The sequence below is a fragment of the Poecile atricapillus genome, chromosome 34 (assembly GCF_030490865.1).
Source record: "Poecile atricapillus isolate bPoeAtr1 chromosome 34, bPoeAtr1.hap1, whole genome shotgun sequence".
NCBI classification, from domain to species: Eukaryota; Metazoa; Chordata; class Aves; order Passeriformes; family Paridae; genus Poecile; species Poecile atricapillus.
Window position 1 is genome coordinate 3480983 of NC_081282.1, and position 17471 is coordinate 3498453.

The window sequence follows — 17471 nt, forward strand, 5'->3', positions numbered from 1 at the left end:
AATTTTTCCCTCAGAAATTCCCTTTTTTCCCTCAAAACCCCCAAATTTCCCTAAAAAAAAGCAAATTTTACCTCAAAAACCCAAAATTTTCCCTAAAAACCCTCAAATTTCCCCTCAAAAATTCCCTTTTTTCCCCAAAAATTCCATTTTTTCCCTCAAAAATCAAAATTTTTTTCCCCAAAAATTCCTTTTTCCCCCAAAATTCCCAATTTTCCCCCAAATTCCCGCCTTTTTTCCCCCCTTACGTCACTTCCGGGTTCCGCCCCCGCCCCTCCCTCAGCCCTGAGGGGGCGGGAGCGGCCCCAAATTTGGGGGAATTTTGGGTTTTTTTGGGAATTTTGGGTTTTTTTGGGATCATGGAGGGACCCCCCGAGGAAGAGGAGCCCCAGGTAAGGGGGGGGGAGGGGAAATTTCGGGAATTTCGGGGGAATTTTGGGAATTTTTTGGGCGGGAGATCGGAGCCTCTTCCGGGTGGGGGAGGGGATTTTTTGAGGGGGATTTTGGGGGGATTTGGGGAGATTTGGGAGTTTTGGGGATTTTTTGGTAATTTTTGGGGGGATTTGGGGATTTTTGGGGGGATTTTGGGAGTTTTGGGGATGTTTGGGAATTTTGGGGGATTTTGGGGGAATTTTGGGGGATTTTTTGGGGGATTTTGTGAATTTTTTGGGAATTTTGGGTGGATTTTGGGATTTTTGGGGAATTTTGGGGATTTTGGGGAGTTTTGGGGATTTTTGGGAATTTTGGGGATTTTTGGGGGGAATTTTGGGGATTTTGGGGAGGATTTTGGGAGTTTTGGGGATTTTGGGGGAATTTGGTTTTTTTTTTTTAATTTTGGGGGGATTTGGGGATTTTGGGGGAGTTTTCGGGAGTTTTGGGGATTTTGGGGAATTTTGGGGGGATTTGGGGGATTTTGGGAGTTTGGGGGAATTTTGGGGGAATTTTGGGGGGATTTTGGGATTTTTGGGGGAGTTTTGGGGATTTTTGGGGATTTTTGGGAATTTTGGGGGAACTTGGGGGGGATTTGGGGGATTTTTAGGGATTTTTGGGAATTTTGGAGATTTTTGGGAGGATTTTGGGGATTTTTGGGAATTTTGAGGGAATTTTCGGGAGTTTTGGAGATTTTGGGGGAATTTTGGGGGATTTTTTGGGAATTTTGGGGGGATTTGGGGTTTCTTTGGAAATTTTGGGGGGATTTGGGGGATTTTGGGGGGATTTTGGGAATTTTGGGGATTTTTGGGAATTTTGGGGGGATTTGGGGAGATTTTGGGGGGATTTTGGGGGGATTTGGGGGATTTTTGGGAGGATTTGGGGAGTTTTGGGGATTTTGGGGAATTTTGGGGGGATTTTGGGGATTTTTTTTGAAATTTGGGGGAATTTTGGGGGAATTTTCGGGAGTTTTGGGGATTTTTGGGAATTTTGGGGGATTTTTTTTTTTAATTTGGGGAAATTTTGGGGATCTGGGGGGATTTTGGGAATTTTTAGGGGATTTGGGGATTTTTTGGGATTTTTGGGGAATTTTGGACATTTTTTGGACATTTTGGGAATTTTTTGGGACATTTTGGGAATTTTCGGGAGTTTTGGAGTCGCTTTTGGGGCTTTTTTTGGGATTTTGGGGATTTTTGAGATCCAGGCTGGAATTTGAGGATTTTTTGGGATCCTGGATTTGAATTTGAGGTCCCAAAATGAATTTTTGGGAATTCTGGGCTGGAATTTCGGGATTTCCAGATCCATTTGGGAATTCCCAGTCAGATTTTGAGGATTTTGGGGCAAAACTTGAAGATTTTGGGTCAAATTTGGACGATTTTGACGCGAATTTCGCCGATTTTGGCCTTTCCCGGCCGGATTTTTCCGGGAATTTTTCCCAAAATTCCCAAAATTCCCGGAATTTTGGCTTTTCCAGGGGCTGGTGATGGTGGTGACGGGCGGATCCGGGTTCCTGGGCTCTCACCTGGTCCAGGTGTTGTTGGAGGCGGAGCCGGAGCTTCGGGAGCTTCGAATCCTCGACCTCAACCCCGACCCCGAGATTGTTCCGGAACGGCACCGTGAGTTCCCCAAAAAATTCCCAAAAAATTCCCAAAATTCCAGGAAAAAATTCGCAGAATTCCAGAAAAATCCCTGGAATTCCAAAAAAAAAAAACCCTGAAATTTAAAAAAATTTCCTTAAAATTATCTTGAATTTTTGGCTTTTAAATCCTGAAATTTGAATTTTAAAAAGCCCAAAAAATTCCCAAAAATTCCCCAAATTCCAGAAAAAAATTCCCTGGAATTTAAAAAAAATTCCTTGAAATTATCTTGAATTTTTGGCTTTTAAATGGTGAAATTTGAGTTTAAAAATTCCTAAAAAATTCCCAAAAAATTCCCCAAAATTCTCTAAATTCCAGAAAAATCCCTGGAATTCCAGAAAAATTTTTCCTGAAATTTAAAAAAATTTCCTTGAAATTATCTCGGATTTTTGGCTTTTAAATGGTGAAATTTGAGTTTAAAAATTCCCAAAAATTCCCTAAAAATTCCAAAAAATTCCCAAAGAATTCCCAAAATTCCAGGAAAAAATTCCCAAAATTCCCTCCAAAAATTCCCAAAATTCCAGAAAAAAATTCCCTAGAATTTAAAAAGAATTCCTTGAAATTATTTTGAATTTTTGGCTTTTAAATCCTGAAATTTGAATTTTAAAAAGCCCAAAAATTCCCAAAAAATTCCCAAAGAATTCCCAAAATTCCAGAAAAAAATTCCCAAAATTCCAGGAAAAAATCCCCCCCAAAATTCCCTGGAATTAAAAAAAAAAAATCGTGAAATTATCTTGAATTTTCGGCTTTTAAATGGTGAAATTTGAGTTTAAAAAGCCCAAAAATTCCCAAAAAAATCCCAAAATTCCAGGAAAAAATTCCCAAAATTCCAGGAAAAAAAATCCCAAAATTCCCTCCAAAATTCCCTGAAATTTCCCCCCAATTTTCACCTTTAAATGCTGAAATTTGATTTAAAAAAGCCCAAAAATTCCCAAAAAAATCCCCAAAAATTCCCAAAAAATTTTTCAAAATTCCAGAAAAAAATTCCCAAAATTCCAGGAAAAAATCCCCCCCAAATTCCTTGGAATTTAAAAAAAAAAAAATCGTGAAATTATCTTGAATTTTTGGCTTTTAAATGGTGAAATTTGAATTTAAAAAGCCCAAAAAAATTCCCAAAAAAATCCCAAAATTCCAGGAAAAAATTCCCAAAATTCCAGGAAAAAAATCCCAAAATTCCCTCCAAAAATTCCCAAAATTCCAGAAAAAAATTCCCTGGAATTTAAAAAGAATTCCTTGAAATTATTTTGAATTTTCATCCTTTAAATGCTGAAATTTGAGTTTAAAAATTCCTAAAAAATTCCCAAAAAATTCTCAAAAAAATTAAAAAAAGTCCCAAAAAATTCCCAAAAAATTCCCTCCAAAAATTTCCCAAAATTCCAGGAAAAAATTCCCCAAAAATTTCCCTGGAATTTAGAAAAAATTCCTGAAATTATCTCAAATTTTCACCTTTTCAATCCTGAAATTTGAGTTTAAAATTCCCATTTTTGGGTCGTTTTTCCCCATTTTTCCACCGTTTTTTCCCTTTTTTTTTTTTACATTTTCCCAAATTTTCCCAAATTTTCCCCAAATTTTCCCCTTCCAGGTTCTCAATCCCAATTTTTCCACGTTAAAATCCCCAATTTTGGGTCTCTTGGGGTCATTTTTGGGCCAAATTTCCCCATTTTTGGGTCATTTTTGGGTCGTTTTTCCCCATTTTTGGGTCGTTTTTCCCCATTTTTGGGCCGTTTTTCCCCATTTTTCCACCGTTTTTCCCCATTTTTTTTTTAAATTTTCCCAAATTTTCCCAAATTTTCCCCAAATTTTCCCCTTCCAGGTTCTCAATCCCAGTTTTTCCACGATGAAATCCCCAATTTTGGGTCAAATTTCCCCATTTTTGGGTCATTTTTGGGTCATTTTTGGGTCATTTTTGGGCCGTTTTTCCCCATTTTTCCACCGTTTTTTCCCATTTTTTTTTTAAATTTTCCCAAGTTTTCCCGATTTTTCCTCAAATTTTCCCTTCCAGGCTCTCAATTCCAGTTTTTCCACGGTGAATCCCCAATTTTGGGTTTCTTGGGGTCATTTTTGGGCCAAATTTCCCCATTTTTGGGCCAAATTTCCCCATTTTTGGGTCATTTTTGGGTCGTTTTTCCCCATTTTTGGGTCGTTTTTCCCCATTTTTGGGCCGTTTTTCCCCATTTTTCCACCGTTTTTCCCCATTTTTTTTTTTAAATTTTCCCAAATTTTCCCAATTTCTCCCCAAATTTTGCCCTTCCAGGCTCCCGAGTCCGTTTTTTCCACGGTGAATCCCCAATTTTGGGTCTCTTGGGGTCATTTTTGGGCCAAATTTGCCCATTTTTGGGTCATTTTTGGGTCGTTTTTCCCCATTTTTGGGCCGTTTTTCCCCATTTTTCCACCGTTTTTCCCCATTTTTTTTTTAAATTTTCCCAAATTTTCCCAAATTTTCCCAATTTTTCCCCATTTTTGGTCTCTCCAGGCTCCCGAGTCCGGTTTTTCCACGGAGACGTTGCCGATTTTGGGTCTCTTGGGGTCATTTTTGGGCCAAATTTCCCCATTTTTGGGTCATTTTTGGGCCGTTTTTCCCCATTTTTGGGTCATTTTTCCCCATTTTTCCACCGTTTTTTCCCATTTTTTTTTTAAATTTTCCCAAGTTTTCCCGATTTTTCCTCAAATTTTCCCTTCCAGGTTCTCAATCCCAGTTTTTCCACGATGAAATCCCCAATTTTGGGCCAAATTTCCCCATTTTTGGGCCAAATTTCCCCATTTTAGGGTCATTTTTTCACCATTTTTTCCCATTTTTTCACCTTTTTTCCCATTTTTTTTTTAAATTTTCCCAAATTTTCCCAAATTTTCCCCAAATTTTCCCCTTCCAGGTTCTCAATCCCATTTTTTCCACGGTGAATCCCCAATTTTGGGTCTCTTGGGGTCATTTTTGGGCCAAATTTCCCCATTTTTGGGTCGTTTTTCCCCATTTCTGGGTCGTTTTTCCCCATTTTTCCACCGTTTTTCCCCATTTTTTTTTAAAATTTTCCCAAATTTTCCAAAATTTTCCAATTTCTCCCCAAATTTTCCCCTTCCAGGCTCCCGAGTCCGTTTTTTCCACGGAGACGTCGCCGATTTTGGGGCTCTCGGCGCCGTTTTTGGGGGTGCCCGGGTGGTTTTCCACAGCGCCTCCCTGGTGGACGTTTGGGGGAACTGCAGCCCCGAGGCCATCGCCAGGGTCAACGTACTGGGTAAACTGGGATGGACTGGGAGGGAACTGGGAGGGACTGGGAGGGAACTGGGAGGGACTGGGATGGACTGGGAGGGACTGGGAGGGACTGGGATGAACTGGGAGGGACTGGGAGGGAACTGGGAGCAAAAATCCAGGTGGTTTTGGGGTCAAAAATGGGGATTTTAGGGGTTAAAAATGGAGATTTTGGGGGTTAAAAATGGGGATTTTGGGGGGAAAAGTGGAACTGGGATGGACTGGGATGGACTGGGATGAACTGGGATGAACTGGGATGGACTGGGATGAACTGGGATGGACTGGGAGGGACTGGGAGGGACTGGGGGCAAAAAACCCAGCGGTTTTGGGGTGAAAAATGGAGATTTTGGGGTTAAAAATGGGGATTTTGGGGTCAAAAATGGGGATTTAAGGGTTAAAAATGGGGATTGAAGGGTTAAAAGTGGGGATTGAAGGGTTAAAAGTGGGACTGGGATGAACTGGGAGGGACTGGGAACAAAAAACCCGGCGGTTTTGGGGTGAAAAATGGAGATTTTGGGGTCAAAAATGGGGATTTTGGGGGTAAAAGTGGAACTGGGAGGGACTGGGAGGGAACTGGGATGGACTGGGAGGGACTGGGATGGACTGGGAACAAAAAACCCGGCGGTTTTGGGGTGAAAAATGGAGATTTTGGGGTTAAAAATGGGGATTTTGGGGTCAAAATTGGGGATTTTGGGGGTTAAAGGGGAACTGGGATGGACTGGGGTGGACTGGGATGGACTGGGATGCACTGGGAGGGACTGGGATGAACTGGGAGGGACTGGGAGGGACTGGGATGGACTGGGACAAACTGGGAGTAAAAAACCCGGAGGTTTTGGGGTGAAAAATGGAGATTTTGGGGTTAAAAATGGGGATTTTGGGGGTCAAAATTGGGGATTTTGGGGGTTAAAGGGGAACTGGGATGGACTGGGATGAACTGGGATGGACTGGGAGGGACTGGGAGGGACTGGGATATTTTGGGGATATTTTGGGATATTTTTGGGGGGATTTTTGGGTATTTTTTGGGGATTTTTTTGGGGATAATTTCAGGATATTTTTGGGATATTTTTGGGGAAATTTCAGGATATTTTTGTGATTTTTTGGGGGATAATTTCAGGATAATTTCAGGATATTTTTGGGATAATTTCAGGATAATTTGGGATATTTTTGTGATTTTTTTGGGATAATTTCAGGATTTTTTGGGGTAATTTGAGGATAATTTCGGGATATTTTTGGGGTAATTTCAGGATATTTTTATGATTTTTTGGGGGATAATTTCAGGATATTTTTGTGATTTTTTGGAATATTTTTGGGAAATTTTTGGGATAATTTTGTGATTTTTTGGGGATAATTTCAGGATATTTTTGGGATAATTTCAGAAGATTTTTGGGATAATTTCAGGATAATTTGGGAAATTTTTGGGATATTTTTGTGATTTTTTTGGGGGATAATTTCAGGATATTTTTGGGGATAAATTCAGGATATTTTTTTGATTTTTTTTGGAATATTTTTGGGAAATTTTTGGGATAATTTTTGGATATTTTTGGGACATTTTAGGGGATAATTTCAGGATATTTTTGGGGACAATTTCAGGATATTTTGGGAAATTTTTGGGATATTTTTGTGATTTTTGGGGGGATAATTCCAGGATATTTTTGGGATAATTTTGGGATAATTCCAGGATAATTTCAGGATATTTTTGGGGTAATTCCAGGATATTTTTGGGCTATTTTTGGGACATTTTGGGATATTTTTGGGCCCCTTCCCCAGGCACCAAGAACGTGATCCGGGCCTGCCGGGCCCAGGGGGTTCCGATCCTCGTCTACACCAGCAGCATGGAGGTGGTGGGGCCAAACACCAGGGGGGATCCTTTTGTCAGGTAAAACCCCCCAAAAAACCCCAAAATCACCCATAAAAACCCCAAAATCACCCAAAAAAACCCCAAAATCACCCATAAAAACCCCAGAAATGGACTCAGAGACCCAAAAAACCCCAAAATCACCCCAAAAACTGCCCCAAAAACCCTCCAAAAAAACACAGAAATGGACTCAGAGACCCAAAAACCCCCAAAATCACCCCAAAAAAACCCAAAATCACCCAAAAAGCACAAAAAAAACCCAGAATTGGACTCAGAGACCCAAAAAACCCCAAAATTGACCCAAAATCCCCCAAAATCACCCCAAAATCCCCAGCAGCATGGAGGTGGTGGGACCCAACACCAGGGGGGATCCTTTTGTCAGGTAAAACCCAAAAAAAACCCAAAAATCACCCCAAAAAACCCCAAAATCACCCAAAAAAACCCCAAAATCACCCATAAAAACCCCAGAAATGGACTCAGAGACCCAAAAAAACCCAAAATTGACCCAAAAACCCCAAAATCACCCCAAAAAAACCCCAAAATTGACCCAAAAAAACCCCCAAAAATCACCCCAAAAAACCCCAAAATCACCCCCAAAAATTCCCAAAATTGACCCAAAAAAAACCCCAAAATTGACCCAAAAAAATCACCCCAAAAAACCCCAAAATCACCCCAAGAAAACCCCAAAAATCACCAAAAAAAACCCCAAAATTGACCCAAAAAAATCACCCCAAAAAACCCCAAATTCACCCCAAAAAAAACCCCAAAATTGACCCAAAAAAACCCCCAAAATCACCCCCAAAAATTCCCAAAATTGACCCAAAAAAAACCCCAAAATCACCACAAAAAACTCCAAAATCACCCCAAAAAACACCAAAAATCACCCCAAAAAGCCCCAAAATCACCCCAAAAAAACCCCAAAAATCCCCCCCAAAAAACCCCAAAATCACCCAAAAAACCCCAAAATTGCCCCCCAAAAAAACCCAAAAATATCCCAAAAATTATCCTAAAAAAATCCCCAAAATGCCCCAAAATTACCCCAAATTTATCCCAAAAAGATCCAAAAAAATTCCCAAAAATACCCAAAAATTATCCCAAAAATTCCCAAATTTCTCCCAAAAATTTCCAAAAAATTTCCCAAAATTTTTCCCAAAAAGTCCCAAAATTTACCCCAAATTTACCCCAAAAAGATCCAAAAAAATTCCCAATAAATCCCAAAATTATCCCAAAAATACCCCAAATATTCCCCAAAAATTGGGGAATTCAGGGAAATTCCAGCTGAATTTTGCCTCTCCTGGGGCAAAAATTGTGGGAATTTTTGGGAATTTTTGGGAATTCTTTGGGGAATTTTTAGGAATTTTGGGGAATTTTTCAGGGAATTTTTTGGGAATTTTTCAGGGATTTTTGGGGGAATTTTGGGGATTTTTTGGGGATTTTTTTGGGGAATTTTAGGGAATTTTTGGGGGAATTTTTGGGAATTTTTTGGGAAATTTTGGGAATTTTTCTGGGAATTTTTGGGATTTTTTTGGGAATTTTGGGGGGAATTTTTGGGGGATTTTTTGGAATTTTTGGGGGAATTTTTAGGGAATTTTTGGGGGGATTTTTTGGAATTTTTTGGGAATTTTGGGGGGAATTTTTCTGGGAAATTTTGGGAATTTTTCTGGGAATTTTTCTGGGAATTTTTGGGATTTTTTTGGGGAATTTTTGGGGGAATTTTTGGGGGATTTTTTGGAATTTTTGGGGGAATTTTTAGGGAATTTCTGGGGGGATTTTTTTTGGAATTTTTTGGGAATTTTTTGGGAATTTTTCTGGGAAATTTTGGAAATTTTTCTGGGAATTTTTTGGATTTTTTTGGGGAATTTTTCTGGGAATTTTTGGGATTTTTTGGGGAATTTTTGGGGGAATTTTTTGGGTGATTTTTTTGGAATTTTTTGGGAATTTTGGGGGGAATTTTTCGGGGAATTTTTGGGGAATTTTTGGGAATTCCACCCTCTCAAAAATCCCCAAAATTCCACCCCCTCAACACCCAAAAATCAGGAAAAAAACCCAGGAATTTTTAACCCTTCCACCGCCAGCTTTTCCACATTCCCATGAAAATTTCCCTTCCCTGGGGCGGAATTTTCCCGGGATTTTTTCTGAGGTGAATTCCCGGGATTTTGGGGTTGTTTTCCATGAGGAATTTTTTGGGAATTCCAGGGGAGATGAGGAGACTCCGTATCCCACCCGGCACTCGGAGCCGTATCCGCTCAGCAAGGCTCAGGCCGAGCGCCTCGTGCTGGAGGCCAACGGGAGCAGGGTGAGAATTCCCGGGAAAAAAAATCGGGAATTGGGGTGGGAATGAGGGGGGTGGGAATGGGGATGGGGTGGGGAAATTTGGGGAATTTTTGGGGAATTTTTGGGAATTTTTGGGGGATTATTTGGGGAATTTTGGGGGAATTTTTGGGGAATTTTTGGGGGATTTTTTGGGGGATTTTTTGGGGATTTTTTGGGAATTTTGGGGTTTTTTGGGGGGGATTTTTTGAGGATTTTTGGGGGATTTTTTGGGATTTTTTTGGGATTTTTGGGAATTTTTTGGGATTTTTTAGGGATTTTCTGGGAATTTTTGGGATTTTTTGGGGATTTTTTGGGGATTTTTTAAGGATTTTTTGGGAATTTTTGGGGAATTTTTGGGGATTTTTTGGGGATTTTTTGGGGAATTTTTGCGGATTTTTTGGGGATTTTTTGGAATTTTGGGGGGATTTTTTGGGGACTTTTTGGGGATTTTTTAAGGATTTTTTGGGGATTTTTTGGGAATTTTTTGGGATTTTTTGGGGATTTTTTTGGAATTTTTGGGGATTTTTTTCGGATTTTTTCGGAATTTTTTTTGGATTTTTGGGGGAATTTTTTTGGATTTTTTGGGGATTTTTCGGGGATTATTTGGGAATTTTTTGGGGATTTTTTTTTGATTTTTGGGGAATTTTGGGGGGATTTTTTTGGGATTTTTTAAGGATTTTTTGGGGAGTTTTTTTTTTTTTTGGGGGGATTTTTTTGGAATTTTTTTGGATTTTTGGGGGAATTTTTGGGGATTTTTTGGGGAATTTTGTGAGGATTTTTTGGGCATTTTTGGGGATTTTTTGGGGAATTTTTGGGGGGATTTTTTGAGGATTTTTTGCGGATTTTTTGGGACTTTTTGGGAATTTTTGGGGGATTTTTGGGGGATTTTTATGGGGATTTTTTGGGAATTTTTGGGTATTTTTTTAAGGATTTTTTGGGCATTTTTTGGGATTTTTTGGGAATTCTTGGGGATTTTTTTGGGATTTTTTTGGAATTTTTTTTTTATTTTTGGGGGAATTTTTTGGGATTTTTTGGGGTTTTTTTGGGGGATTTTTTGGGGAATTTTGGGGGGATTTTTTTGGGATTTTTTAAGGATTTTTTTGGAATTTTTGGGGAATTTTTGGGGATTTTTTCGGAATTATTTGGGGATTTTTTGGGGATTTTTTTGGATTTTTTTTTGGATTTTTGGGGATTTTTTGGGATATTTGGGGGGGATTTTTTGGGTATTTTGTTTTTTATTTTTTTAGGGATTTCATTGGGAATTTTTGGGATTTCATTGGGAATTCCCATTTTTCCAGTCTCATTCCCGTTTTTCCCGCAGCTCTCCGGGGGCGGGCGGCTCCTGATGCTCTCCCTCCGCCCCACCGGGATTTGGGCTGGAATTCCCAGATTTTTGTTGGGTTTATTTAAGATTTTGGACAAAATTTTTGGGATTTTGGTGGGAATTTTTGGGGTATTTTTTGGGGATTTTTATGGGATTTTTAATGTGATTTTTAATGGGATTTTTGGGGGGGTTTTTTTGGGGATTTTTTATGGGAATATTTTGGGGATTTTTGGGGGATTTTTTGGGGAATTTTTAATGGGATTTTTATGGGGATTTTTTTAGGATTTTTCTTTGGATTTTTGGGGGATTTTTTGGGGTTTTTGTGGGGATTTTTGGGGGATTTTTGGGGGATTTTTTTAGGCATTTTGGTGGGAATTTTTGGGATTTCATTGGGAATTTTTGGGATTTCATTAGGAATTCCCATTTTTCCTGTCTCACCCCCACAGGTGTGCGGGGGCGGGCAGCTCCTGACGCTCTCCCTCCGCCCCACCGGGATTTTCGGGGAGCGCCAGCGGCTCCTGGAGCAATTCCTGCGGCGGGGGAGGGGCCTGGGGGGGTGGGTGCCCCGGGGGCTCCCCCGGAACGCCGAGCACGGACGGGTGTACGCAGGTGAGGGGACACACCTGGGGACACCTGGGGACACCTGGGGACACCTGGGGACACCTAAAAACACACCTGGGGACACCTGGGGACACCTGGAGGAGGTGGGGACATCTGGAGACACCTGAGAGACACCTGGGGGTACCTGGGGACATCTGGGGACACCTGGGACACACCTGAGATACACCTGGGGACACCTGAGAGATACCTGGGGGGAGCTGGGGACACCTGGGGACACCCAAAATCACACCTGGCGACACCTGGGACACACCTGGGGACACCTGGGGGTAGCTGGGGGACACCTTGGGACACCCAAAAACACACCTGGGGATACCTGGGGACACCTGGGGACACCTGAGATACACCTGGGGACACCTGGGGGACACCTGGGGACACCTGAGATACACCTGGGGACACCTGAGATACACCTGGGGACACCTGGGGGACACCTGGGGACACCTGAGATACACCTGGGGACACCTGAGATACACCTGGGGACACCTGGGGGACACCTGGGGACACCTGAGAGACACCTGGGGACACCTGGGGACACCTGAGAGACACCTGGGGGGACCTGGGGACACCTGGGGGACACCTGGGGGTACCTGGCAGGGGGTGGGTGCCCCGGGGGCTCCCCCGGAATGCCGAGCACGGACGGGTGTACGCAGGTGAGGGGACACGGGGACACCTGGGGACACCCAAAAACACACCTGGGGACACCTGAGATACACCTGGGGACATCTGGGGGGAGCTGGGGACACCTGGGGACACCCAAAATCACACCTGGGGTCACCTGGGGCACCTGGGGACACCCAAAAAGACACCTGGGGACACCTGGGATAGACCTGGGGACACCTGAGAGACACCTGGGGACACCTGGAGGGAGCTGGGGACATCTGGGGACACCTGGGGACACCCAAAACCACACCTGAGGACACCTGGGGACACCCAAAACCACACCTGGGGGGAGCTGGGGACACCTGGGGACACCTGAGATACACCTGGGGACATCTGGGGGGAGCTGGGGACACCTGGGGACACCCAAAAACACACCTGGGGACACCTGAGATACACCTGGACACACCTGGGGACATTTGGGGACACCTGGAGGGAGCTGGGGACATCTGGGGACACCTGGAACACACCTGGGGACACCTGGGGGGAGCTGGGGACACTGAAACACACCAAAAAATCAGAAAAAATCAGAAAAAATCCCATTTTTTTCCCGAAAAATCCCAATTTTTTGCCAAAAAAATCCCAATTTTTTCCCAATATTCCCATTTTTTTCCCCAAATTTTTCCCAGGTAACGTGGCCTGGATGCACGTCCTCGCCGCCCGCGCCGCCCGTTCCCGCCCGGCCTCGGTTGCCGGCGAAGTTTTCTTCTGCTACGACTCCTCCCCCCCCATCCCTTACGAGGATTTCAACTTCCGGCTCCTCCGTCCCGCGGGAATCCGGGAATTCCCAATCCCGGAATTCCTGCCGGGAATCCTGGCCCGGCTCAACGGGGTCCTCAGAGGGGTTTTGGGGGCGTTGGGGGTGGGGTTTGCGCCGCTGTTGAATCCCTACACGTGGGCGGTGGCGCGGACGGCGTTCACCGTACGCACGGACAAGGCCGAGAAAAGATTCGGCTTCCGGCCGATGTTTTCATGGGAGGAGGCGAGGGAGAGGACGGTGGAGTGGGTGAAAGGGTTGGAAGGGGCGTGAAATGGGGGAAATTTGGGGGAAAACGGTGAAAAAACAGCGAAAAACGGTGAAAAAATGGCGGAAAACGGAAACAAAATGGCGGAAAATGGAAACAAAATGGCGGAAAATGGGAACAAAATGGAGGAAAACAAAATGGCGGAAAATGAAACAAAATTAGGGATGAAAGGGTTAAAAATTGGGTGAAATGTGGGAAATTTGGGGAAAAATGGTGAAAAAACGGCGAAAAACGGTGAAAAAATGATGAAAAAATGGCGGAAAACGGAAACAAAATGGCGGAAAACAAAATGGTGAAAAATGGGAACAAAATGGCAGAAAATGGAAACAAAATGGGGGATGAAAGGGTTAAAAATTGGGAGAAATGGGGGAAATTTGGGGAAAAATGGTGAAAAACGGTGAAAAAATGATGAAAATATGGGGGAAAATGGAAACAAAATGGCGGAAAATGGGAACAAAATGGCGGAAAACAAAATGGCGGAAAATTAAAACAAAATGGCGGAAAATGAAACAAAGTGAGGGGAAATGGGGGTGAAAGGGTTAAAAATTGGGAGAAATGAGGAAAATTTGGGGAAAAAATTGTGAAAAAACGGCGAAAAACGGTGAAAAAATGACGAAAATATGGCGGAAAGTGGAAACAAAATGGCGGAAAACAAAATGGTGAAAAATGGAAACAAAATGGCCGAAATTGGGGGAAAATGGGAGATGAAAGGGTTAAAAATTGGGAGAAATGGGGGAAATTTGGGGAAAAATGGTGAAAAAATGGTGAAAAATGGTGAAAAAATGACGAAAATATGGCGGAAAATGGAAACAAAATGGCGGAAAACGGAAACAAAATGGCGGCTCATGAAAACAAAATGGCGGGAAACAAAGTGAGGGGAAATGGGGGGTGAAAGGGTTAAAAATTGGGAGAAATTTGGGGAAAAATGGTGAAAAAATGATGGAAAACGGAAACAAAATGGCGGAAAACAAAATGGCGGCTCATGGAAACAAAATGGCGGGAATTGGGGGAAAATAGCGGGAAAGCAGAAACAAAATGGCGGCTCATGGAAAGAAAATGGCGGGAAACGATAACAAAATGGCGGCTAATAAAAACAAAATGGCGGGAAACAGAAACAAAATGGCGGGAAAGAGAAACAAAATGGCGGGAAATGGAAGCAAAATGGCGGGAACAGAAAGAAAATGGCGGGAAACGGAAACAAAATGGCGGGAAACAGAAAAAAATGGCGGCTAATGGAAAGAAAATGGCGGGAAACGGTAACAAAATGGCGGGAAATTGGGGAAAATGGCGGGATACAGAAACAAAATGGCGGCTGATGGAAAGAAAATGGCGGGAAACGGTAACAAAATGGCGGCTAATGAAAACAAAATGGCGGGAAGCAAAATGGCGGCTAATGGAAAGAAAATGGCGGGAAACAGAAGCAAAATGGCGGGAAATTGGGGGAAATGGCGGGAAAACAAACAAAATTGCCGGAAATGGAAAGAAAATGGCGGGAAATGGGGGAATGGGGCATGAAAGGGTTAAAAATGGTGAAAAATTGGGAAAATTGGGGGGGAAAAGGGAAAAACGGGGGGAAAATGAGAAAAATGGAGAAAAACACAAAAAAGGAAAAATGGGGGAAAATGGGGCATGAAAGGGTTAAAAATGGAGAAAAATTTGGGATAAATGAGGGGAAAATGGGGAAAAAATGGGAAAAACTGGGGGGAAAAAATGGGGAAAAATGGGAAAAAATGCAAAAAATCCAGAAAAAATGGGAAAAAAATGAGAAAAATGGGAAAAAAGGAGGAAAAATTTGGGAAAAATGGGAAAAAATTGGGAAAAAATGCAAAAAATACGGAAAAAATGGGAAAAAAATGAGAAAAATGGGAAAAAAGGAGGAAAAATTGGGGAAAATGGGGAAAAATTGGGAAAAAAGGGGAAAATTGGGAAAAATGGAGAAAAACACCCAAAAAAATGGGGAAAAAATGGGGCATGAAAGGGTTAAAAATGGAGAGAAATTTGGGATAAATGAGGGGAAAATGGGAAAAAATGGGGAAAAATGGGAAAAAATGCAAAAAAGCCGGAAAAAATGGGAAAAAAATGAGAAAAATGGGAAAAAAGGAGGAAAAAATTGGGGAAAAAATGGGGAAAAATCCAGAAAAAATGGGAAAAAACTGAGAAAAATGGGAAAAAAAGGAGGAAAAATTGGGAAAAATTGGGGAAAAAATGTAAAAAATCCGGAAAAAATGGGAAAAAACTGAGAAAAATGGGAAAAAAGGAAAAAATTGGGAAAAATGGGGAAAAATTGGGGAAAAAAGGGAAAAATTGGGAAAAATGGAGAAAAACACCCAAAAAAATGGGAAAAAATGGGTCATGAAAGGGTTAAAAATGGAGAAAAATTTGGGATAAATGAGGGGAAAATGGGAAAAAATGGGGGGAAAAAATGGGGAAAAATGGGATAAAATGCAAAAAATCTGGAAAAATGGGAAAAAAATGAGAAAAATGGGGAAAAAGGAGGAAAAAATTGGAAAAAATGGGGAAAAAATGCAAAAAATCCGGAAAAAATGGGAAAAAAACTTAGAAAAATGGGAAAAAAAGGAGGAAAAATTTGGGAAAAATGGGGAAAAATGGGAAAAAATGCAAAAAATCCGGAAAAATGGGAAAAAACTGAGAAAAATGGGAAAAAAGGAGGAAAAATTTGGGAAAAATTGGGGAAAAATGGGAAAAATGTAAAAAATCTGGAAAAAAATGGGAAAAATCTGAGAAAAATGGGGAAAAAGGAGGAAAAAATGGGGAAAAAATTGGGGAAAAAATGGGGAAGAAATGGGGAAAAATCCGGAAAAATGGGAAAAAACTGAGAAAAATGGGAAAAAAGGAGGAAAAAATTGGGAAAAATTGGGGAAAAATGGGGGAAAATCGGGATAAAATGGGAAAAACTGGGGAAAAAAAACCAGAAAAATTTGGGATAAAATCTTGAAAAAAATGGGAAAGAAAAAACGGGAAAAAATTGGGAATTTCAGCCTCGGGATTTGGATCCGATCCCGGATAATCCAGGTCGGGATTTCCCGGGAAAATTCCAGGATTTTCCCTCTAAAAATTCCATTCCTGGGTTGGTTTTTTTTTTGGGGATAAAATTCCTGAATAAAATCGATAAAAAATCAATAAAAAATAGATAAAAATTCAATAAAAAATCAATAAAAAGTTGATAAAAAATCAATAAAAAAAATCGATAAAAAATCAATAAAAATTGATAAAAAATCGGTCAAAAATCAATAAAAAATTGATAAAGAATCAATAAAAAATCGATTAAAAAATCAATAAAAAATCGATAAAAAATCAATAAAAATTGATAAAAAATCGGTCAAAAATCAATAAAAAATTGATAAAGAATCAATAAAAAATCGATTAAAAATCAATAAAAAATCGATAAAAAATCAATTAAAAATCGGATTTTTTTTTTTTGTTTTTTTGGGAATTTCCTGGGAAAATCCGGGAATTTTGGGATTGGAAGGGGGGGAGGGGGAGGGGCCGCAGCTGGCGGGGGTGGGGGAGGGGCGGATCCTAAATTTAAAGGGTGGGGGAGGGGAAGCAGCTGCCGCCCCTCCCCCACCCCCTCCCATTCCCGGGGTTATTTTTGGGATCTTTTTCCCACCGGGACCTTTTTAGGGATAAAAGAGGGAAAAGCTCCGCCCCTCCCCCACCCCTGCCCCTCCCCCCATCCCCTTTTAGGGGCCCCTCCCCCACCCCCCCAAAAAAACCCCAAAATTCCACCTTAAAAATTCAATTTTTTGCCTCAAAATTTCCAAAAAAAATCCCAAAAAAATTCCCAAAAAATCCCAAAAAATCCCCAAAAAATTCCCCAAAAAATCCAAAAAAATCCCCCAAAAAATCCCCCAAAAAATCCCCAAAAAATCCAAAAAAATTCCCAAAAAAGTCCCAAAAAATTCCCCCAAAAATCCACAAAAAATCCAAAAAAATTCCCAAAAAATCCCAAAAGTTTTTCCCGGCTCCTCCCCCACCCCAAATTCAACCCGGCCCCTCCCCCACCCCCAAAAAAACCCCAAAATTCCACCTTAAAAAATCAAATTTTTTGTCCAAAAATTCCCCCAAAAAATCAAAAAAAAATCCAAAAAATCCCCAAAAAATCCCAAAAAATTCCCAAAAAATTCCCTAAAAATTCCCAAAAAATCCTAAAAAATTCCCAAAAAATCCCAAAAAATTCCCAAAAATTCCCAAAAAATCCCCAAAAAATCCCCAAAAAATCCCAAAAATCCAAAAATTCCAAAAAATCCCAAAAAAATCCCAAAAAATCCCCAAAAAATCCCCCAAAAATTCCCAAAAAAATCCCAAAAAATCCCCAAAATATCCCCCAAAAATCCCAAAAAATTCCAAA

The 17471-nt window shown here is 41.2% G+C and overlaps 1 protein-coding gene across 4 annotated transcripts; it reads left to right on the forward strand.

Annotated features, from left to right (window-relative positions):
* The first annotated feature begins 238 nt into the window (after positions 1 to 238).
* Positions 239 to 14375, forward strand: HSD3B7 (hydroxy-delta-5-steroid dehydrogenase, 3 beta- and steroid delta-isomerase 7). Of its 4 annotated transcripts, XM_058860880.1 has the most exons (10): positions 239 to 389; positions 1901 to 2042; positions 5141 to 5293; positions 7075 to 7145; positions 7507 to 7544; positions 9359 to 9458; positions 10797 to 10813; positions 11263 to 11408; positions 12704 to 13637; positions 13811 to 14375. In XM_058860880.1, exons 1-9 carry the CDS (start codon positions 357 to 359, stop codon positions 13102 to 13104), a joined length of 1101 nt encoding a protein of 366 aa, XP_058716863.1. In that variant the 5' UTR covers positions 239 to 356; the 3' UTR covers positions 13105 to 13637; positions 13811 to 14375. The 4 variants fall into 4 exon arrangements, with proteins under 4 accessions (XP_058716863.1, XP_058716865.1, XP_058716862.1 ...); XM_058860882.1 differs by lacking the exon at positions 7507 to 7544 and having other exon boundaries at positions 7075 to 7183; XM_058860879.1 differs by lacking the exon at positions 10797 to 10813 and having other exon boundaries at positions 11246 to 11408.
* Positions 14376 to 17471: the final 3096 nt, after the last annotated feature.